The following is a 23,824-nucleotide window of genomic DNA, read 5'->3' on the forward strand; positions in this document are numbered from 1 at the left end:
CATCGCATTTCTTTTTTTTTTTTTTTGAGATGGAGATTCGCTTTTGTCGCCATGGCTGGAGTGCAATGACTCAATCTCGGCTCACTGCGACCTTTACCTCCCGGGTTCAAGTGATTCTCCTGTCTCAGCCTCCCAAATAGCTGGGAATACAGGCAGCCACCACCATGCCCAGCAAATTTTTGTCACCACGCCCAGCTAATTTTTGTATTTTTAGTAGAGATGGGGTTTCACCATGTTGCCCAGGCTGGTCTTGAACTCCTGACCTCAGGTGATCCACTTGCCTCGGCCTCCCAAAGTGCTGGGATTACAGGGGTGAGCCACTGCGCCTGGCCGTAATTGTTCATTGCATCTCTAAAACATTCCATCTTAGTATTTGTAGCACTAATTGTACTTTATTTAGATTATCCTATTTTTCATTTCGAGGCCCTTTATTTTAGCGACAAGACACACCGGCAGGTTAAAAATGCTTTATTATGATTTTTTTTAACATAGAAGCAGCTTGGTAGTGGACATGTGGCCATTCAATGTTCTTATGACTAAGAGAGTTCAGGCTCAATCTCTTACAGAATGTAAATGTACCCCTATGCATGCATATGTAATTCTTATCAAAATTAAGCTTAGTCACTAAAAGAAGATTCGCTATCTGAACTTTCTTCTACAGTTTTTTCACTTTCACCATCAGGCACTGGAGCATCTGGCCTCCTAAAAGAAAAGGGAAAAAAAATTAAAGGTCTTTTCCAATTGAAAAGAACACTTACAAACTCTTAAAATTGGTTCATCTTAGAATATTGCTGCTAATAAATCTGCCAAGTCCGTGTCCTTAGTCTCCCGCACTACCCCACTAGCATGCTTCTCTCAGGCTTCTTCGGCACCATGGGGATTCAGTGCTATGCCTGTAGAGGCCGCGGCAGTATTTTCTCTTGCCAGTCCTTACACAGTGCGCTGCTTCAGCACTTTCTGCTTCTCATTACCATGGAGACCCAACTATAGACAGAGATGCGATCTGTAGAGGCTAGCATGACCAGTGCTAAATCCCTGAAGCTTCCAAGTGTACATGAGGTACAGAGAAAGGAAAGCTAGAAATGAAAAGGAAACGCTTCATGTTCAGGAAAGCTTCAGGGAGAAACTTAGAAATGGAAGAGAGTTCAAAAATGGCTATTAAAAAATAGCTAATGTGGAAATTTTGTAGCGGAGGAGAGTGCCTGGTCAAAAAAGGTTCTTAATGTTTGTTAAACGTTTTCACTTACATGTTTTATCTTTACAGAATGAAAATAGAAAGTATGAGTTGGCAAAAATACTGTTTCAAAGATCCCCTAGGCATAATAAGGAGACATGAGAATGGTTAGATTCCAACTTTGCATGGATGTGCTCTAACAAACCTAAATGAAATTTTAATGATGTTATTAAAACAGTCAACTAGTTAGGCCTCAATAGTTTTGTGCCAGTAAATCATTTAATCAGTGCAGTGGCACTATCACTCCGCCTCTATTCACTCTTACCAAGAAAGTAAATTAAGGAAGAAAAGTATTTTTTGGGGGCGGGGAAACCAAGAGGAAAAGGAGTAACAATATAACTGCTATATCTTTTTTTTTTTTCTGAGACGGAGTCTTGCTGTCTCCAGGCTGAAGTGCAGTGGTGTAATTTCAGCTCACTGCAACCTCCGTCTCCCAGGTTCAAGCCATTCTCTTGCCTCAGCCTCCTGAGTACCTGGAACTACAGGCGTGCGCCAGCACGCCCAGCTAATTTTTGTATTTTTAGTAGAGATGGGGTTTCACCATGGTGGCCAGGATGGTCTTGATCTCTTGACCTTGTGATCCACCCGCCCTGGCCTCCCAAAGTGCTGGGATTATAGGTGTGAGCCACCGTGCCTGGCCTATAACTGCTGTATCTTAATAATTAAAAACTACCAGACTGATTTCTCCCTCAGGCTTCTTGACTCTTATTAAACATTTAGGACACTTAAAAATAAAACTCTTATTCACCACAAACAGAAATGACTATTACTAAAATAAGAAAATGCAAAGTCTAACAGTTACTTCAGGTATTAAAATTATGGCTTATATTTTTAAATATATTTGGCATACTACAAAAGAGAAAGAAATATTGGCATTGCTCCCTAGTTGTCAAATACAAACCCATTCGCTCTGCTGAACAATTTTAGATTGTATCTACAAGGAAGCCTTATGTACTCAATACAGTAAAATTTTAAAGCTGGGTATGGCGGTTCCAGGATTTGACTGATGCTCCATCTGCCTAAAATACTAACATGGGACCATCATCGTCATCACTTTTCATTAGAAGCAACAACTCTAGAATTAGTGGGCATGAATACTAGGCACATTTTATCCAGTAAATTTCTCTTTGCTATATAGTTGATTTCTTACTGTCTACACTTTGTTAAGTAGGAAAACATTACCAGTGGGAATTATTTTAATACCACATCAAAATTATATTAGTATCTATGACAACTCAAACAAATACTACAATGTACATAACTTCCTAAAATAAATGCTACTTTAGAAAAGGGTAGGTCAGGGAATGGTGGTTCACGCCTGTAATCCCAGCACTTTGGGAGGCTGAGGAGGGTGGATTGCTTGAGCCCAGGAGTTCAAGACCAGCCTGGGCAATAGCGCAAAACCCCATCCTTTGCAAAAAAAAAAAAAAAAAAAAAAAAAACCAAAAAAACAGAAATTAGCCAGTAGTGGCCTATTGTGCCAGCTACTTTGGAGGCTGAGGTGGATTGCTTGAGCCTGCGGGAGCAGAGGCTGCAGTGAGCTGTGACCATGCCTGGGCACTCCAGCCTGGGCAACAGAGTGAAACCCTGTCTCCAAAAAAAAAAAAAAAAAAAAAAAAAAGGAAAAGGGTAAAAGCTTCGGACTAGAAGAAACTGAAACTATAAAATTCATTAATTTACATGTGTAACATTTATCGCAACGTGATGCTATATTGCATAGTAATTAAGAATATAGGCTCTGGGTACAGACTGTGCTGAAATCCCATCCTTGTTTCTTACTTGTTGGCCAACTTTGGGGAAGCTGTTTAACTACTTTGTGACTGACTGGATTTTGTGATGATTAAATTAATTAATAAATGTAAAGTGTGTTCGGTAATATCTGGCACATAGTATCAAATAAATATCTGCTGTTACTATGATTATTTATTTTCATCATCATGCATCTACTATTTGCTAAAAAATGTGTTAGGTACTGGAGATACAGAGATGAATAACAAGTAGTTCCTTCCCTGAAGCAGCTAATATTTTTGTGAGGGAGACAGAAATGCAAACAAATTGTTACAGAATGTGATACAGCCATGTGCCACTTAATAATGTTTCAGTCAGTGATGGACTGCATATGATGGTGGTCCCATTAGATTATAATGGAGCTGAGAAACCTCTATCGCCTAGTATTTACTACACTGTACTTTCTGTTATTTCATTTTATTTGACAAGGAGTCTCACTCTGTTGTCCAGGCTGGAGTGCAGTGGTGTGATCTTGGCTCACTGAAACCTCTGCCTCCTGGGTTCAAGAGATTCTCCTGCCTCAGTCTTCCGAGTAGCTGGGACTACAGGCATGCACCACCACACTTGGCTAATTTTTTTTACTTTTGGTAGAGAGCAGGTTTCACCATGTTGGCCAGGCTGGTCTTGAACTCCTGACCTCAACTGATCCATCTGCCTCAGCCTTCCAAAGTGCTGGAATTACAGGCATGAGCCACAGCACCCAGCCTCTCTTGTTATTTCATTTTATTTTACATTTTTTGAGACACAGTCTTGCTCTGTCAGGCTAGGGTGCAGTGGTGCAATCTTGGCTCACTGCAATCTCTGCCTCCGGGGTTCAAGCCATTCTCCTGCATCAGCCTCCTGAGTAGCTGGGATTACAGGCATGCACCACCATGCCCAGCTAATTTTTATATTTTTAGTAGTGATGGGGTTTCTCCATGTTGGTCAGACTGGTCTCGAAGTCCTGATCTCAGGTGATGCACCTGCCTCGGCCTCCCAAAGTGTTGGGATTACAGGTGTTAGCCACTGTGCCTGGCCTCTGTTGTTGTTTTAGAGTGTACTCTTTCTACTTACTTTTTGAAAAAAAAAAAGTTAACGTTAAACAGCCTCAGGGAGGTCCTTCAGGAGATATTCCAGAAGAAGGAATTGTTACAATAGAAAATAGCAGATTTATGCGTGTTATTGCCCCTGAAGACCTTCTAGTCAGACAGGATATGGAGGAGAACAGTCATATTGATGATCCTGACATGTGTACGCCTTGTATGTGTTTTAGTTTTTAGCAAAAAAGCTTAAGAAGTCAAAATAAAAAGTTTAAAGAATACAGATATAAAGAAAGAAAATATTTTTGTATAGCTGTACAATGTATGACTTGTCTTTTAAGCTAAGTAAAGTAGTATTACAAAATAGTTAAAAAGGTAAAAAAAAAAGTTGATAAAGTTATACTAAGCTAAGGTTAATTTGTTATTGAAAAAAGTTTTTAAAATAAATTTAGTGTAGTCTAAGTGTACAGTGTTTATGAAATTTAAAGTTGGTATAATAATGTCTTAGGCCTTCATATTCACTCCCTGTTCACTCACTGACTCACCCAGAGCAACTCCAGTCCTGAAAGCTCCATTCATGGTAACTGGCCAATGCAGGTACCATTTTTTACTTCTATGTTTAGATATGCTTAGATACACAAATACTTGTCATTGTGTTACAACTGCCTACAGTATTCGGTACAGTAATATGCTGTACAGGTTTATTGCCTGAGTATGTCGCATGCCATATCATTCAGGCTTGTGTAAGTACACTCTATGACATTTGCACAATGAAAAAATCACCTACAATGCATTTATTGTAACATATCCCTGTCATTAAGCGATGCACAGCTGTATATATACAAATAAGGCTGAACTGTTTGTTTCAACAGAAAACATGGTCGTTGAAGTTGGTCAGAGAAGACTCCAAAGAATTGGAAATACTTGTGAAGAATTTTATGATTCGAGTAAGACTTCGCCAGAAACAGAAGAGGTGGAAATAAGAGAGAATGACAGCATTCTGGGTAAAGAATAAAATGGGATGGTGTAGCAGGCTGCACTCAGAAACTGTAAGTCGTTTGGTAGTTAGAGTGTAAGGTACCCCAGGGTGCAACATTAGATGAGATTAGAACATCTAGCAGGAGCAATAGGTGGAAACTCTGTTTAACCTTCCGAGGAACTGCCAAACTTTTCCGAAGCAGCTGTACCATTTTACATTTGTACCTGCAATGTATGAGGGTTCCAATTTCTCCACACCCTCAGCAACACTTGTTATTGTCTGCACTCATTCATTTTTTTCTTTTTCAATTTTTCTTATTGTGGTACAATACAGGTAACATAAAATTTAGCATCATAACCATTTTTAAGTATATGGTAGTGTTAAGGACATTCACATCGTTGTACAACCATCATCACCATCCATCTCCAGAACTCTCTTCATCTTGCAAAGCTGAATCACCGCACTCACTTATTAATATTCCCTTCTCCCTCCAGGTGCTGACAATCACGATTCTTTCTGTCGCCATGAATTTGACTATACTCGATACCTCATGCAAGTGGAATCATACGATATTTGTCCTTCCGTGATAGGCTTATTTCATTTAGCGTAATGTCCTAAAAGTCCACCTAGGTTGTAGCATGTGTCAGAATTTCCTTCCTTTTTAAAGCTGAATAATATTCCACTGTATGTCTGTATATACACACCATAATTGTTCCTATTCATCCACTGATGGTTACTTGCATTGCTTCCATCTTTTGGCTATTGTGAAAAATGCTGCTATGAACATGGATATACAAATATCTCTTTGAGACTCTGCTTTCAATTCTTTTGGGTACATGCCCCAAAGTGGAAGTGCTGAATGATAATTCTATTTTTAATTTTTTGAAGGATCACAATACTCTTTTCTATAGCAGCTGCATCATTTTATATTCCCACCAACAATGCACAGGGGCTCTAATTTCTTCGTATCCTTACCAATACTTATTATTGTCTTTGTTTGTTTATTTATTGGGGACATCTCATTCTGTTGCCCAGGCTGGAGTTCAGTGGCATGGTCAGAGCTCACTATAGCCTCAGCCTCCTGGGCTCAAGTGATCCTCCTGCCTTAGCCTCCCAAGTAGTTGGGACTGCAGATACACACCATTGCGCCTGGCTAATTTAATTTTTTGTAAAGATGAGGTCTCACTTTGTTGCCCAATCTGGTTTAGAACTCCTGGCTTCAAGTGACCCTCTACCCTTGTCCTCCCAAAGTGTTGAGATTACAGGTATGAGCCACTGCACCTGGCTCCTCATTCATTTTATTTAATTTAATTAATCAATTTATTTATTTATTTATTTATTTATTTAGAGATGAAGTCTCGCTTATTTATTTACTTAGAGAGGCTGGAGTGCAGTGGCACCATCTTGCTCACTCCAACCTCCACCTCCCAGGTTCAAGCAATTCTCCCTGCTTCCGCCTCCCAAGTAGCTGGGATTACAGAAGCCTGCCACCACACCCAGCTAATTTTTGTATTTTTTAGGAGAGGCAGGGTTTCACCATGTTGGCCAGGCTGGTCTCGAATTCCTGACCTCAGGTGATCTGCTTGCCTCAGCCTCCCAAAGTGCTGGGATTACAGGCATGAGCCACCGTGCCTGGCCCCCTCATTCATGTTAAAGTAAATTTTATGCTACTTGAAATTGGAATTGCCAGCAGAACAAAAGAAAAAGTACATACTAGTTCTCTTTGGGTACGAAAAAGAAAAGCAAGCCACAAGAATCAAATGAAGATAGGAAAGCATTTTGTAAGTTGTAAAGTCTTTTAAGTGTTACTAGTAATAATAAAACTCACAGCAATACCATCATTTCCAGCCTGGATATTTGTATTTTCAAGGGGAACAGAAATTTGGCTCTGCATATTATGATCATAAATGTTCTTACTTCACCCTATAAGCTGTTTTTCATGGAAAGAAATTTAAAGACATATTTGAAAAAGTTGCTACCTTAAACTGCTAAAGTTTAGCTTCTCCCAATTCAAAGAAAACACACTTTGCTACTAAAAATTTGGAAATGAGGACTTTATAATAGTCTCTTGTTATTTTAAATATATAAGTGAATTTCCAAAAAAGATTATATCAACAAAATACAGAAAAACATATATCATGAATATCATGTGTATTTTTTTTTTTTTTAACAATTTCAATCTTTGGTAGTTACAATAAAAACAATAAATTGGTGGCTACATTTTAATAAGCATATTTATATTTGTGACACCAAAATTATCAGCAAAATTCTTAATAAAAGCAAATTTTTAAAAAGTTTTTTAAGCTAATTATTAAGTCTAAACTATATTAAAAATATACATCTTTTCAAAGAAGTTACTAGGTTGACCTCAACTAAAAATGAGCCAAAATACAGAAAGGTGCAGGAGAAAGGACGAAGTATACACAAATCTGCCCTTTTTAGCATACCAGATGCTGTGCACATTCTAATTTTGACACCCACTCTTCTCCCATTGATGTGAATCAGTGAAAGTTGTCAACTAGAATCCTCGCTGTCCTCATCTTTTCCCTATCCACTTCCTTGTTTCAGTCACACAGTCTAGGCCTGGCTAATCACAGGAATCTATTCCCTTGCAGCGAGAGAGAGATGGATTCAAGGAAAGGCACACAATTCAAGTAGGGCTAGTCAGAATGTTTCCTTATAAATGAGCTATGAGTTATGGAGAAGAGGGAACTCTCTCTCTGTTCAACTGGAAAAACTAGCAATATTCTGGGGGGCTATGTTCCCAGGCTTCAGAGAGGAAACTCATCTGCACTAGGAGAGACATGGTTTATTACACCAAGGAAGTAAAGGTAGAATGAAATGGGGAGAGAAGAATGCCAGTCAGCCAGCCCTGATGACACTGAGTCCCTAGATCCTGTCCATACCTAGATTTTTCAGCTATTAGAGTCCATAACTTCCCTTCTTACATAAACTAGTTTGAGTTGATTTCTGCCATCCTAAATATGAAGAGAGTCCTAAAATACCAATATTGTTGGTTTAATTTGTTTTCATTAAAGGAAGATTTGTATTTGTGTTTAAAACTAGCTACTTTAAGGACACAAAAACCAAACATTCTTTGGGAAAACATGTAAGATAAAGAGTTTAAAAACATTTTTCATTTTCTAGACACTTAAAAACATTGAATTTAAAGCAGATTAAGTACCAAATACATTGTCAGTAAAAATATTGCTGAGTAGGAGATGATGAGGTAGTTATTACTCAAATCACTAATGGCAACGACACACACATAAAGTTATAATGTCACATGGTACTGTTGTCCATTAATGGTCTGTCAGAGCTATGCGATGGCAATAGGTGGTCTTAAGAGAGCCAGGTGTCATGGCTTACACCTGTAATCCCAGCACTTTGGGAGACTGAGGTGGGTAAATCACCTGAGGTCAGGAGTTTGAGACCAGCCTGGCCAACATGGTGAAACCCTGTCTCTACTAAAAATACAAAAATTAGCCAGGCATGGTGGCATGTGCCTGTAATCCCAGCTACTTGGGAGGCTGAGGCAGGAGAATCACTTGAACCAGGAGGCAGAGGTTGCAGTGACGTGAGACTGCACCACTGCACTCCAGCCTGGGTGATAAGAGCAAAATTCCGTGTCAAAAAAAAAAAAAAAAAAGAAAAACAAGACCCAAAACACTAAGATTCTTGAATTAGATTGTATTGACTTAATAAGGACCTCTGGGTAATTAAAAATGTAACAATTTTGACTTTGAATTATAGCAGCTAGTGAGATTAATTTGGTCTTTTCTCTTTTGAATTCTCATCAAGACAGGTATATCCTGTTCTTTGTCTTAGTAGGTAGACTCCTGCAACCATGAAAACAATTTAATGCCTAATATCATGAAGAAAAAGAAAAGCAGCTGTTCTAGGTGGGATGGACTTTTGCTATTGGTCTTGGGATCCTTTATTTCCCAGCAGCTCCTCTGCCACTTGCTTGCTAGCCACACACAGACCCACAACTGCTTTCTAACATCTCCTCTTTGATATATCTATTATCTCTCTCATTCTTATGATCAAGGTCTCTAAAAGTAGACCAATTACAATTTTTTGATATGGTTTGTCCTATACTTTCTAGCTAGTGTCTGCCAGCTAATGAATGAGGACTGGTAATTACATTAAATGGAGAACCTAGCTCAGCAAAAACTAACCAAATGGAAAGAGCAAAAACCCTATTTCTGGATGTCCAATTGAGGTCTGATCTATCCTCAACCAGCTAAAACTCAATCTTTACTCCACTATGCTGTTGTATAGCAGGAGGTAAAGATCCTCCTGGCAGATAAGGAATGATCTTAGAGGGCAGGAAAATCTGATGGGCATGCCATGTAAAAAAAAGTTTTCTTGCTTTCCAGTATCCTTTTGTTTAACAATAATAAATCCCCTCTTGTCTCAGCGATAAGTAGGCTAAGGTGGCTACTTTTATTTCTGGCAACCATAAGAGTGGTCATTCCACCGTCTGGGAGGATGGTATAAATGTCTTTTGGATAGATATATCCAGGAGAAATGCCAACTGAGCTGGTTCTGTTCAAAGTCTGCATAGTAACTTGAACTCAATTATATGCTTTCTTTAGTCAAATCAATAAGCTGCACACTGCACCCTCCCACTAAGGTTAGGAGTGTGTTCAATTGAACTTCAAATTCAGAAATCTGTTCTTTAAAGCAAAGTTAACAATATAAGTTCTAAGTTTGAGAAAACAGAATATAATTTAAAAAGATAACCACTCTGTATATTTTAAATACGTCTTTGTTGAGAACATAATAGTATATAGGCAACTACAGGATTATAAACAAGTTGTTATCCAAAGCCTGATAAATCCATTGTCTAGAATTTGCTACACAGTCCTTGATTAAAACATTCATAAATCACAACTAATATGTATTAAACATTTACTGCTTATCCAGAGCTGTGTGTGCTGAGTGCTTACATCATTATCTATCTAGTCTGAACAACTCTATAAGGAGCGAACTCTTCTATTTCCCATTTTACTGATGAGGAAACTGATGCACAGAGAGGTTCGGTAATCAGACCAGGGTTATACAACTAGAAAGTGGCATGGTAGAATCTGAATACAAGTAAGTAGACCATCTCTACTTACTTAAAGTCGGCCTCATCCTGAGCCTTAACCATCATGAATTTCATGGCTTGCCGATGGGCAAGTCCAGAAGCTAGTCTGTTTATCCTAGAATTGTAAAAGTAGCAATTACTAGGTAACAATAGTAACGCTAGTTCAGGGACATAAATGTAAGAGTACAGAACAGGATGGGGTGAAACTTTTTTCTTTTTTTCTAAGCAAGAAAATCTAGGCAGTGATTGAAAGAATATTTAAGGTGTGATTTACCCATTGTATATTTCTGAATGTATTAACCTTTGGCCAAAGACCAATCAAATTTTTCCATTTTCCCCTTAACTCTTTTGAGTATTTTGATGACAAATATTCTTTCACATATCTTTTTATCTCACTGGTATTGAAACTAATTTTTAGAAGCTAAACAGGACTAATTCTTGGTTATATATGATTGTTATTTTCAAAAACTTTAGTTTTTAAAAACAATCACTTAGAAGAATCAAATCCAATATTCACTTAGCAATTATCAGGCATTTTCTACAGTTTTATAGACTTTCTAAATTCTGTAATAGTCATTTGCCTAGGAAAATTGCTAGGATCTCTTCTCTCTTATCATGTAAATATTTTTGATTTAAAATTATGTACTCTTAGCTTCCAATTTTTCATACAAATAAGCCAATCAAATAGCAATATATTTTCTGATCAGTATTTATTTCTATATTAACCTCAGTTTTGCCCTTTGCTCAGTTTCAGACAGAGCTAGGCCATTTCTTCCAACAGTTGTATGAGTTTGTCTTACTACTTAAAGCTAATAAAAAATAAAGTGTATGTTTATACTTTAAAAGAAAAAAGAACACAGAACAATCTTTACTGAAAGTTCTTGGCTGAGGCTTAAAATGTACCTAAGATTCTAAATAAAAGTGTACTCTTCCCTTGGATGGCACATTTTCTTCTCTTTCATCATCTCATACTTCTCTCCTGAAGTGAGGCTCCGTAACTTTTATGTAAACATGATTCCAAAAGCACCATAATTCCTCTGTTAACACGGTAGTTGATTGCACTTATCATATCTAGCTAAATGCAGTTGAAACTGGGTTGCTAGTAGTGGTGATAGGTTATAGTGAGTCATCCCCACTCCAACCAGTGCCCCTGGTGACTAATGGCATGTGCCTATGAGGTAATGGGTCAGAATTCAGGCTCCAGGCTGTGGTTGAGGAGCAGCTTTTCTGTAAGACAATGTTAATTGTTACTGGAATTCTACCCTTAACCTTGGCACTACCTCACAACTGAATGTTTCTCAACATTTATAGACAACGAAATACCCTCAAACTGGCCAACTGAGACACAAGGAAATGTTGAAGGGCCTGGGATCTTCCCCCATGGTAGTTACCTATGAAGTCTATCAGGTGGTGATACCTGATGGAGTCTTGAAGAATAATAGGTTAGCCAGGCCAGTAAGATGGGGGAAGGGAGTTCCACAGAGAGAAAGGAGAACATTTAAAGACACCAAAAGGGAATAGGAAAATGATACATTCAGAGAACTGCAAGTAGTTCACTATGGCTATATGAAATAGGCATATGTGAAAGAAACGCAAGAGAGGACGCTAGTGAGAGAATCTGCATCTTGATGATAAAAGCATTTCTATGCACTACTAAGATGTTAGACTACATGTTGAAGGCAGTGGAGGGTCACAGGAAGATGTGAAGCAAGAATGAAGTATGAAGAGATCCACTCAGGCTTTAGTGGATGGCTTGAAAGAGACCAGGAAAACCAATCAGTAGCTACTATAGTAATTCAGATGACAAATGATGAGGACGTGAACTAAACAGCAATGGATATGGAGGTATACGGTGAGATGTGAGAGACATTAAATATGAGAACACATAGTGATTGACACTGTAGTGGGTAAGGAAGAAGACAGAATCAAGGATGATTATCAAGTTGCTAGTGCAGGTAGCTGGTTGAAGTAAAGGATTATGAAGTAGGTTTAGGCTGGGCAGGGGATGAAACAAAGCCAGTAGCAGGTAAAAGTCTTGGATATCCAGCACATGCTGATGCTTACAGGGTGCTAGTTTTCCATTTATTATATTTTCTCTAGAAAAAGATAATCATTTTAAAGGTAATTTTAGTTCTCTGTTATTATAGGAGGTCTAACTGTATTTCCAGAAGCAAAAGGAGGTCATAGTTAATGTTAAATATATTTACAACCTATATACTGCAATGAGTACCAAAATGGATTGAACCTATAGGTCTGATTCACATTAAAATATATATCACAATCCATCTGGCTTTCAATGTGTGTGTCAGAAACAATTTCCAGAACAAATGCCAAATATCTCAGAGATCCTTCAGTTCAAGTTGCCAAGCTATGCCATTGTACTTGAACTGTTTGCTACTTGGATGTATACCAACTACAGATATATGTTTGAAATTTATTCTTGTAGACTTTAAAAGAATTCATAAATTTCATATTTTGGCAGATAAAATATGAGACAAAGACTACTTCGTAATGTTTTACCACCAAAGTGTACACCTTTTCTTGGAGGACTGAGAGCCAAGAAAAATTCCAAAGTATACTCTGCTAGTACAGTAATGAATGGTTGGAGTGTGCAGCTAAATACATTGGGGTGAACTACAATCCCAAACTGGAAAGATTATAAGTACCTAGATACTTGCAAAACAGAATTCTTCTGAAGAATCTATTACAATATATTTTATACAAGATGAACTGAACTACGCAGCCAGATTTACTTGGATGAAATAAATTGTTGTCAAATTTCTGAGCCACAATTTTTTTTTATCATTTCTCAAAAATATTTTATAAAATTCACACAATAAGGGATTAAATACTTTCAGGTTAAAAAAACTCACATAAATTAGTATCTAGTTTCTTAATAATCATTAACATAGACCTAGGGAAACTTTAGCCTATTTATTTCTCAATCTGGCTTAACCTAGATTATAGCAGACTAAATTTCTTACACACTGAGATCTTAAATGAAATCATCTATCCCCCATAGATTATAATCACCCCCCACAAAAAAGGGACAAACAAAAAACCAAGAGGTAGTACAAAAAGGAAACCAAACCAAACAAAAAAACAACTGTCATTAAATTCCAGCTCCTTTGGATATCTAGAATCATTACTAATCTATTGAAACTGTTCCTAAAATGTGTAAAGGCTGGTTTTAGTAGAATAGGATATTTTTCTTTTTGGTAACATAACAGAGACACTATTTACAAAGATGATATCCTCAACCATAAAACACTGTAGGGATAAAAATATAGAGAATTTGAAATATTTTTATTATAACTGACAAATTCAATGTCCTGGCAATAATATAATTATATTAGAAGAATTACTTACTCAAGAAGATCTGGGTCTAGTCCTTCTGATATCATTTTGTTTCTTATTGCCATCACTGGTACACCCTAAGCAAAGGATATAAGATAATTTCATCATTAAAAATGCCTCCTTTATATGTCTACACATACCATCTAAAACAAGACCTTTAGATGCCTCATTATTTAAGAGTTCTTATTCTACTTTTAAATTAACATGTGCCTAGCACTTGAATAATCTAGTGAAGTACCCATTTTACATTGACCTAACAGAATTAGTCTTATCCAATACCACATAAGCCCAAACTACATCATTTAGGCTTATTCATTACTAATTCTGCTGTATAGAGAACAGAAATCATATTCTCACTCTTCTTATATCACCAAAAGAAAGAAAACATTACTCAAATGATTAAAATACCAGCTGAAGTGATACAATGAATAGTTAACAATATGAATAGGTATCTTTTCAAAGATTTCAGAGACTTCTGCTCTTAAGTATAGCTACATTAATGTTCTTTTATTAAGCAAACAGTTCAATTCCATTTGAACACTTTAGACACAAAAATCAAATCTAATTCAAGAACCTCCCTGGGACTATATTACACATCTTCCCAACACCGGTGCAAACACTAATGACAATTTTAGAAGTATATACGTTACAAAAATAGTAAAAACACGTGAATCTCAGAGTTCAGGTTAAGAATATAAAAACAGTAAGAAAAGAATATGACAGAAATAGACACATTTACTTGAAAAGGAAAGAGACTTGATGTATAACTAAACATTTATTCCAAGTTCACTTGGTGAAGCTCCAAGGGGAGAAGATGTAATCAGATCTCTGTCAACTCCCCTCTCTTCACACCATCCCCAAGGATAAGAAACACTTAACTGATGTGTTCAATTTGAGGGCCTTGATTCTATCTCCTTAAAGGAGGCAGGGTCATGGCATGGGACCCTCTCTCTCACCCCGTGTGGCATAAGAAGGAAAGTACACCCAGGCACACTCAGGAAAAAGCCCAGTCACCTCTCTATTGCTGTTGTACACTTTTCCTTTATCATTAGCCAGTTGTGATGTTCATTTTTTTACTTTTATTTTTAATTGCCAAATAATAATTACACATGTTTTTGTGTATAATGTGCTGTTTTGAAACATATAGACATTGAGGAATAATCAAATTAGGCTATTTAGCATATCCATCACCTCAAATATTTATTATTTGTGGTCGGAACTTTTAAACTCCTCTCCCATAGCTATCTTGAAATATACATCTTGAAGATGGGATAGGAGTTTGTCTAAAATGAAAAACGCAAATACTTAGAAATATACACAAATCTTTATATAGCCTATCATATGTACACTTGTCTCAAACTTTTAAGTATATACTTGTCCAGATATACTCCTTCCCCTCCAAAATGCTGATTTTATATTTCCCAATAAAATCTGAGTTTAAGTCCAGGCATGCATATGTACAAACGTGAGAGCTAAATTTATTACAAATTTAATATGGAAAGTCTTCAAAGTTAAGGACACTATATATAACATAGTATCTTGTATCTCACAGATCTTGCCAAATTAAGTTAAATCATTAAATTTAATCCTCCTTTTTTTAAATCAGAAAATTTTATGTCAAAGAATTTAATTTTTATTTACTTTTTAAAAAACTGCCCAGAAAAGATAGAAAGAGTCATAATCACTTATTTTGGCTATGGAGGAGAAAATACCTACATCCCCTTTCACAGCCTGCTAAGTTAAATAAGGCTAGGAAAGCAGAGGCTTTCTTTTGAGTTTACAGGTTACTAAGAAGACTCTCATGAGAAGTAGCAAAGGCAAAGTGGTCATTTGCAGGCCCATTTATACACTTATCTTGGTAACTGTTGTGTTTTATCTTATAGATTAGTAAAATTTAGCTTATTAAGACTCAGGTAAAAATAAATACTTAAGTGCATTCTAAATATTTTCACGAATCAATATAAATAGCACCAACTTTGAATTCTCTTCAAAACCATACCTCTGAAAGCAATATCATGAGGCAATTTTTAAGATATTCTGAAAAGTGCATTATAATAGGTTTCGAAGTCAAAGAAGGTGGAAGATAAGTTTAATGACCAAAAAAGAGAAAAACAAAAAGGAAAAAGCCCACTTGCTAGGGGCATCCAATGTGAACAGACTAAAGTTTGGAATAAAGAAAGCAAGAAATTAAAACACCACTTTTGAATATATTATCTAAAACTAAGACTTGAATGAAACATATTTAAAAACAAAACATACTTAATACAAAATTAATTTTAATAGTAGAGGAGAAAGTTGATTACTTGAATGACACAGCTGGGAATTTAACTTGATAATTAAATGCCATTCAATTATTTACGATAACAGGGGGTAAGTTAGGAGTTTGAAACATTCCACAAAAAAAATATGAGTGCTAGGAAAAAAAGAGGAGAAGAGAAGAGTTAATGTCATAGTTCTTTAAAAAGACCTCTCGGCTTCTATTAACTATAGTTTGATAGTATAAGGACGTTCTACAAACTCAAGCATGTGATTTATTTATTATACTTTAGCATAATCCACAGGACATCACGGGAAAGGTCACACAAATAAGTTACAAAGCCAAGAAAAGAGAACGGAGGAGAATGAGGTTGAAAAAAAATTTCCTAAAATATAGCAAAGAAAGTGTATATTGGGTGGAGGTGAGGGGAAGCAATGGGTGGGAAGGGAGGAATGGGGAACAGAGAAGTTGGTAGAATTAGATAAGCCCTCTATTTGAACATCAGCTTCATGGAATTGATTATAGTATAAGAATAATAGAAACCTAAACCTGTAAGCTCCAAATGTGAACCTTAGTTTCTGGGGTCTGCTTACAGCAGAACAGCACAGATATGCATACAATTTGGTATTTTTAGTCATTTCTGTATATGCATATGGGTAAAGAAAAATATACACAATTGCTAATATCTTACTTGATTCTGAGACTTATTATCCCCACCTTAATACAAATCTCATAAAGCTTGATAAAAAAGAATAATTTGGCCTGTGTTCCAAAGAATGCATTCCAAAGGGATTTGCTGTTGTTTCCAGTGACGTTGCTTAGAAAATTTGTTGTTTTGCTATATTCTTCCTTAGAAGTCAAGTAACAGTCTGGTTTGTTAAACACCAAAAAGAAGTGTCCAATTTCTGATCGCCAACAGACAAAGCTACTGGTGGTCTAAGAAGGACAAGAAAGACCTCAAAACTGAAGTCTACTGAACTGTGGGATTTTTTTTGGCAAGTGAAAATGACAGTGTGTCCAACATAAGTAATGAAGAAGAGAGAAGGCAGCCATAAGTCTGATGTTCCAAAAAATCACGTCTGTATTTGCGTCACTGGAGAAAGTGTGTAAAGAAGCCACACTAATGAAATTATGATGGCAACACTAATAGTTAAATACTAGTTTCTTATATCACAAAAAACTGTTTGGAGGTTTACAGGCCTGCCAATATTTACATTTATTTCTTATTGTGTTAAAGAAAGTCAAACTACAAAATCCTTCTATAAACTTTAGGAAATTTTCCTAAAGTTTTAGATTAGAAGGGGAAAAAAACACTTCGTTCTCAATTTAAGATAAATGACTTTCCTTGTTTAAAAATAACTAAAAATGCTCCTTATATTTTAGAGTTTTCCCTCTTAGTTTAAGAGTGTGAATTGTAACAATTCAGTTATGAAAGATGAAAAACATGAAGTTTTCTTCCCCACCTAAGGCAACAATAAAAAATAGATCTACTGAATACGTTGGTGGAAAAAGCTTTTTCTTTGCAGAGAGCGGGAACTAGTAGAATTTGAAAAAATGCTACGGGTTGTTAAAAGGCAGTCAGTCCCCCAGTCAGGGTCCTTTTACTTAAAATTTAATAAAATGGACTCAATCATATCTTTGCCTTCTGAATTTCAACAGTCCTATTAAAAAAATATTTTATTGAGGCTGGGCGCAGTGGCTCACGCCTGTAATCCCAGCACTTTAGGAGGCTGAGGCGGGAGGATCACCTGAGGTCAGGAGTTCGAGACCAGCCTGACCAACATGGTGAAATCCCATCTACTAAAAATACAAAATTAGCAAGGCATGGTGGTGCATGCCTGTAATCCCAGCTACTCAGGAGGCTGAGGCAGGAGAATGGCTTGAACCTGGAAGGCAGAGGTTGCGACGAGTCAAGATTGCACCATTGCACTCCAGCCTGGGCAACAAGAGTGAAACTCCAACTCAAAAAAAAAAAAAAAAAAATTTATTGTATTTTATGAAATAAATAATTAGTAGGATGTACATTTAGGATAAAATTTTCAGATTAAATATTACATATAATGGATTATTGTTCACTGAACAAATCATAACACAAAAGAAAGCAAATGCTCAATGACCTTTTCTCTCCGAAGCTTTCAATGAAGGAATATCAATTAATTTAAATAAATTTTTTAATTACGTAAAATGAATATGGCTATTAAAAAAAATGGAAACTTTATTTCTAATGACCTATACAGATCTAGAAAATTCTTGGTAAACAACTAGTTCCTGGAAACAAATTCTTCAAAAATGAACATTTTCACAGCAATTAAATGTCACTAAGGATGGCTATAAAAAATGTGATATTAGTATTAAAATATTCTCAGCTATATGATTATGATAACAGTGGTATCAGTGAAGAATAAACAGATGAGAATTGAGGGAGGCATATATGATATTACCAAGTAGGTACTGACACGACAACCATATAGCTATTTAGTATCTGCCCACTACATGGCAAGTACTTCCTTCCATCTTCTAGCTTTATCACGCATCAGAAAAAGTGAGAAATTTAAAACCTGAACTTAGTAGTATCATTGTTTACTGCTCTCTAACAAACATTTATAACAAGAAAATTTAAAAATACGCAAAAGGGCAAATACATAATAGATTTATGTTTTGAAACAACATTAAATCTGTACACAGTACGACTGGTTCTAAGCTCCCCAACTTTCAAGGCAACATGGAGGGTTCAAAAGGCAGCTAAAATGATGGAAAAATCATAATCTTTAAAACTGGCATAATCATTCTTCACACATGATTTCCTTTGAGGTCAGCTCACTGGCTTACTCTAGCAGAGAGTAATTTTTGTAATTTCTTGCTAAAAGTTTGACAAAAGTTATCTTTCTCTAGGTCCTCTGTATACTGGGGCCATGGCAAAGCATAGGTAATATGGCAGGGGCTTCCAGTTGGTGGCTAACTGTCACAGTTTTCTGCTTAAGGGAAAGTTCTATCCAAACCTTCTTGCATTTGATATAAGCTAGAAAGTAGAAGGAGGAGGACAAATGTCAGAGGTCACTTGAATTTCATTGATCCCAACTCAAAATTACTACTCATATAGTCTACCATTTTGCTAAGCTTTGCTTCTTTCTTTTAGTTGTAGTCACACAGACCTGCCTAACTTATTTAGTTCATGGGAAGAATAAAATAGTTTTACTCAAAATTTTCAAAGTTGGCTAAATTCTACAACTAATTAAACAGACAAATGTTCATTTGTATCTTTTCTTTATATTCGTAAGTGTGGCAAATCAAAGTCATTGGACATGAAGCTTTATTTTTCAATGAACAGAAAGAGGCTAAAACAACACAAAAACCCATCCCATAAACCTTCATGTACTCAATAAATATTGATCTTGATATTGATTAGTAAACCTTAGGTATTATAAAAGAAATGAAATACATATTAATATTATTATACCTATAGTTAGAAAACAATGAAAAAATAAATCACAGCTATTAAGCTAAATCTGTAACAGTGTTGTTCACAGCTATGATTATATACGAACCAGTAGCTCCTCCTTTTTGACTATACTTTGACTATACTGTTGATGACTGATGAGGAACTTACCTGGAGTTCTCTAAACCATGGAAAGCCACGTTGGGGTCATATCCAAAAAATGTTTTAAAGACTTTAATTACTCTTACAATAACTACATCTTGTTTGTCATCTAAAGAACATGCTATTTCATGCTTGATTGGGTTTCACAAGGTCCAAAGTGCATAACTTCTTGATGAACATCTTTAATAATCATTTAGAGCCTCTTCATCCTTAGGTAATGGAAGTCACATTTCCTCAGGCCAACATTCACCGCTGGCAACGGATGCATCAGAACCACCAGAACCAAAGAGATTATTCAATTCACATTTTAAGCCAGCCAAAGAAAATAGAGCTTTAAAAAAAAATCTAAGCGTCCAAGAGACTGTTTTGGCAAATACAGTTTCAAAAAATACAAGTCATTAGCTTCTTAATGTGGAAGTCGGACTTGCCCAATGCACAATTTATTACTGGCAAAGGATTCACCAAGATCTGCCAGTAAAGAGGGGAGAATTGTTGGAAAAGTGATCTATGTACACAATTCCAGTTAAGTTATAAAAGCAATATGTAATTTAGTAAAGGCTTGTGCTGCACTATTATGACAACAAACATTAAATCAAAATCAATTATCTGCCACATTTGGAACACAACACTATTACTCACTGAAAAATGTTGTATAAAACTTGCTTAAAAAGGAAAAAAAAGTCAGAAAATGCCAGCAGGTGTTCCAGGAACATTCATTAGTAATGAGATCCAAATTTGGGGATCAATTAATAGATTATAAATCTAAAAGGAATTTCAGATCTCATTTTATGTGTGAGGGAACTGAAGCCTTGAGAGGTGACATGACCTGATGTGATGGCAAAGCTAAGAAACTATACCATGTTGCATTTCAGAAGTACTGGGAAAAGATCTGGGTGTACTCCTAGGCAATGAAATTTTCTCCCAGAGAAAGAACAACTTTTCTTTCATTGTTTTAATCTAATCATTGTTTTATCTCTCAGAGGGTAGTAATCCAGAAGTGACAGAAAAAGGCATGGAGACCAAAAAGTAAGGTATTACTTATTACTCTGTCGACTGGTACTTGTATTAGTGAAGGACTGTGTTGTTTTTGTTCAAAGGAGTTTATATTAATTAAATAGTTTTCATTATCTAGACTGTAAAATAGATTTACAGGTATGTGGCAAGTGAAGCAAGGCATATATAAAAGCAAGGCATTCCAGGAGATAGAGAGTTCCCAGGAAGGGGAAGTTTTCATTGCAGTTTAGGGAGGAACCCAAAGGGGACTGGAGTTCATCCTCATATCCAGGAAGTCTTAACATCAAGAAAAATCTGTTTTTGTAACCCACAAGACTTTCTGCCATATCTGAAGTGAATGATCACATCACAAGTCTGCAAAATAAAGCTTTCTATACTACAGAAGAAGCTGAAAGGGCTTGAAAAACACGATTCTGTCATATTACAGAAGACAAAATCATTCTAAACAATAATTCAAAAACTAGGAGAAATGATTAAAAGATTATTGAGGAGCTATGTATCAAGATGATACTGAGTGGAAGTATATTACACTTTGGAAAAAGAAACACAGTATAATTGGAATACAGCTATAAGACTCTTCTTATGGGGCAGTAACTCATATTTTTAAATGACAAGAATATAAAGGCAACTGAAAAAGAGACAAATCCTATTATTACCCTTTCACAAGGTGAAAGACCTTGTAGCACTGTTAATTCCCTTTTGAATGTATAGAGATGGTTATTTTTAGGATCTTAGGATTAGAAATTATTGGTATAAAGGATTAGATATTGTTGGTATAAATACAGTTTTCTTTTTCAGAAAGAGTTTTTTTTTTTTTGAGACTGTGCTATCTTCCTTTGTGTTAATATAAACAATTCCCTAAAAGCTGAGATGTAGCCTTCTAAAACTGTTTCTATAACCTGTAGTCATGTGTACAGTGGATGTAAACTACTCAAGATTATACTAATAGACAAATTAGAACTCATTTAAAGAATTATATTGTTATCAGCCTTTCTCTGCATTAAGAACTAAAATTGAATTTTGAGTGGTGGGTAAGCAAACATTAGTCACCCCTAAAGTTGAGAAAAATTGGGTATTTTAATGCAAATCTAAAATCTTGTTGGGAAAGTGATACACTTTTCAGTATGATAAGGTAGTCTGTAATGAAGTCACTCTCTAGAATTAACTGGGGTTAGGCTCCTCCTTATAGCCACTGGTCAAATTTGCTTTTCTATCTATATCCCTGTTTGTTCTCAGTTACACTCAAAGAACTGAACCACATTTTCAGAGGGAACAACCGATTAGAAGACAAACACAGAAAATAGGAAGGCATATCACTATCCTGAGGTATAGAGATACAAAGCTGTTTTCTTTCCATGTCAATGACAGAAAATGAATGGCTCAGTGGTACAAATTATAATAGGTCTCTAATGATTGTTCTTCACTCCACTTCTCTGAGTCATTTTCTAAAGCAAAGTGGTACTGTTATCTGCTCTCCCAGTTAAAAGTTATAGTTTGGTAACGGAATGGATATAGGAAACACAACTTGCTACGCAGATACTGCTGAAGAATAATATTTTAGGTGGTAACTTATGACATTAGAATGACTGTACTCTTGGAAAAGTGCTAAGTGGTTTGGAAGAACCAACAGATTATGTTCAGCAATACCCACAGGTATGTTCAAGAAGCTTTACACTGAAATCAAAAGATTAAAAAATCCTCAATTAAAGTTTTAAGACTAGACCTATGAATAACAACAATATAATGGGGAAAAAACAGTGGAAGAACTGCCAGGAAATTATTAGGAGGAAAATGTAAACAGCAAACAAATCCAACAGCTTAAAAAAAAAAAAAGTGTGTGTGTGTGTGTGTGTAAATAGAGCAAATCTGAAATTTCAAAATAAGTAAATCTTGGGGACTGCCAACACTTAATGGGAAGAAACTTGTGTATGAGAACTGGCATTTCAAAGAAACGTCTTACAATGTTTTCCAGCAGAAAGAGGACAATAACCATAAATCAAAATATATACATGTATATGGAAATTCTTGAACATGAGATAAAGAAACCCCTAAGTGAGGTTAAAAGAAGGCAAAAATTTTATCAGATGGAGCATACTTTTTGGCTACCTAGCCGGGTAGAAGATTTAGATAAGGCTTTCTTAAAACGCTGTAAACAAGCAGAAAGATCCAGACACGATGGGGGATATTATCCATCTACAGGTACTAGAAGCTTAATTTTGCCTGTATTAGAATATCTGATAAATTCCTAAGTTGCCCCACTGAAAATTTAATTCCTCAATAGATAAAGGGAGCAATGAGGCAAACATGCAACTATTTGTGCCTAACACAAAGGCCAAAATAAATGATAATGAAGAAGGGACAGGAATTCTGGTAGTAATCATGCCAAGGAAAGAAAATTCCTGGGCATTGTCAAATGTGTAGCCTACATCTGTTGTTGGAAATTTTGACAGTCACTCATGATATGCTTAGAAAACAGAAGAAGGAATGAATTTATAGATGGCTCAATAATCATAATCCAAAAATTAATGATTGGCAGATTCACGTCAACCTCGAGGAAGACCTCTGCTGGGTCTATTCTTGTTATAGTCCTGAAAAACATTTTAAATTGATAACCTGAAGAAATGAGAGCATATTTATACATATCCAGGGAGCACAAAGTGAGGAAGGAGAGATCATATGCAGGATTACATATAGAGTCCATTAACAAATATTGATTGAGCACCTGTATGGGTAAGGTGTTAAAATGAATACATGGATTAATCAAGACACCATTCTTCCTCTCATGATTCCATTTTCAAATGGAGATAAAAAAATATGTACAGATAATCATAAAACAAAGTATTAAGTGACAAACTGCAGAAAGAATACCGGTAAAGTCATTGGATAGGTCAACAAAAGGAACTATTACTTCTATCTAGCTTTATGTGTGTTGGTGGGTTTAGAATCTGGAATGATTTAGTGGACACAATCATAGGAACATGTTAGATAACAGAATTTGGACATGTAATAATAAAGAGAAGGATAATCTAGATTCAGAGAAGGAAAAGCATGGCACTTACACAGGGAACAGTTTGTGGTTTTGCCTGATTAAAGAATGGAATTCAGGGCCGGGCACGGTGGCTCACTCCTGTAATTCCAACACTTTGGGAGGCTGAGGCGGGTGGATCACCTGAGGTTAGGAGTTCAACACCAGCCTGGCCAACATGGTGAAACCCTGTCTCTACTAAAACTACACAAATTAGCTGGGCATGGTGGCGGGCACCTGTAATCCCAGCTACTCAGGAGGCTGAGGCAGAAGAATTGCTTGAACCTGGGGGCAGAGGTTGCAGTGAGCCGTGATCATGCCCCTGTGCTCCAGCCTGGGCGACAACAGCAAGACTCCGTCTCAAAAACAAAAAACAAAACAAAACAAAACAAAAAAAACAGAAGAAATTCAGGACAGGGAGCAATAGGAAATAAAAGTTGGGTAATAAGGTTCTGGGA

The 23,824-nt window shown here is 36.2% G+C and overlaps 1 protein-coding gene across 3 annotated transcripts in view; it reads right to left on the minus strand.

Moving 5' to 3' along the window:
- Positions 1-452: 452 nt before the first annotated feature.
- The window catches only part of WASHC3 (WASH complex subunit 3), a 46,448-nt gene continuing 23,076 nt past the window's right edge, over positions 453-23,824 (minus strand). For all 3 annotated transcript variants that reach the window (XM_037996627.2, XM_008004428.3, XM_008004425.3), the window contains exons 6-7: positions 13,485-13,549; positions 453-702 (exon numbers count right to left, since the gene is read on the minus strand). In XM_037996627.2, the coding sequence (XP_037852555.1) occupies positions 618-702; positions 13,485-13,549 (150 nt within the window). In that variant the 3' untranslated portion in view covers positions 453-617. The remainder of the gene's footprint in view (positions 703-13,484; positions 13,550-23,824) is intronic.

This window comes from Chlorocebus sabaeus, chromosome 11 (genome assembly GCF_047675955.1).
Source record: "Chlorocebus sabaeus isolate Y175 chromosome 11, mChlSab1.0.hap1, whole genome shotgun sequence".
NCBI lineage: Eukaryota > Metazoa > Chordata > Mammalia > Primates > Cercopithecidae > Chlorocebus > Chlorocebus sabaeus.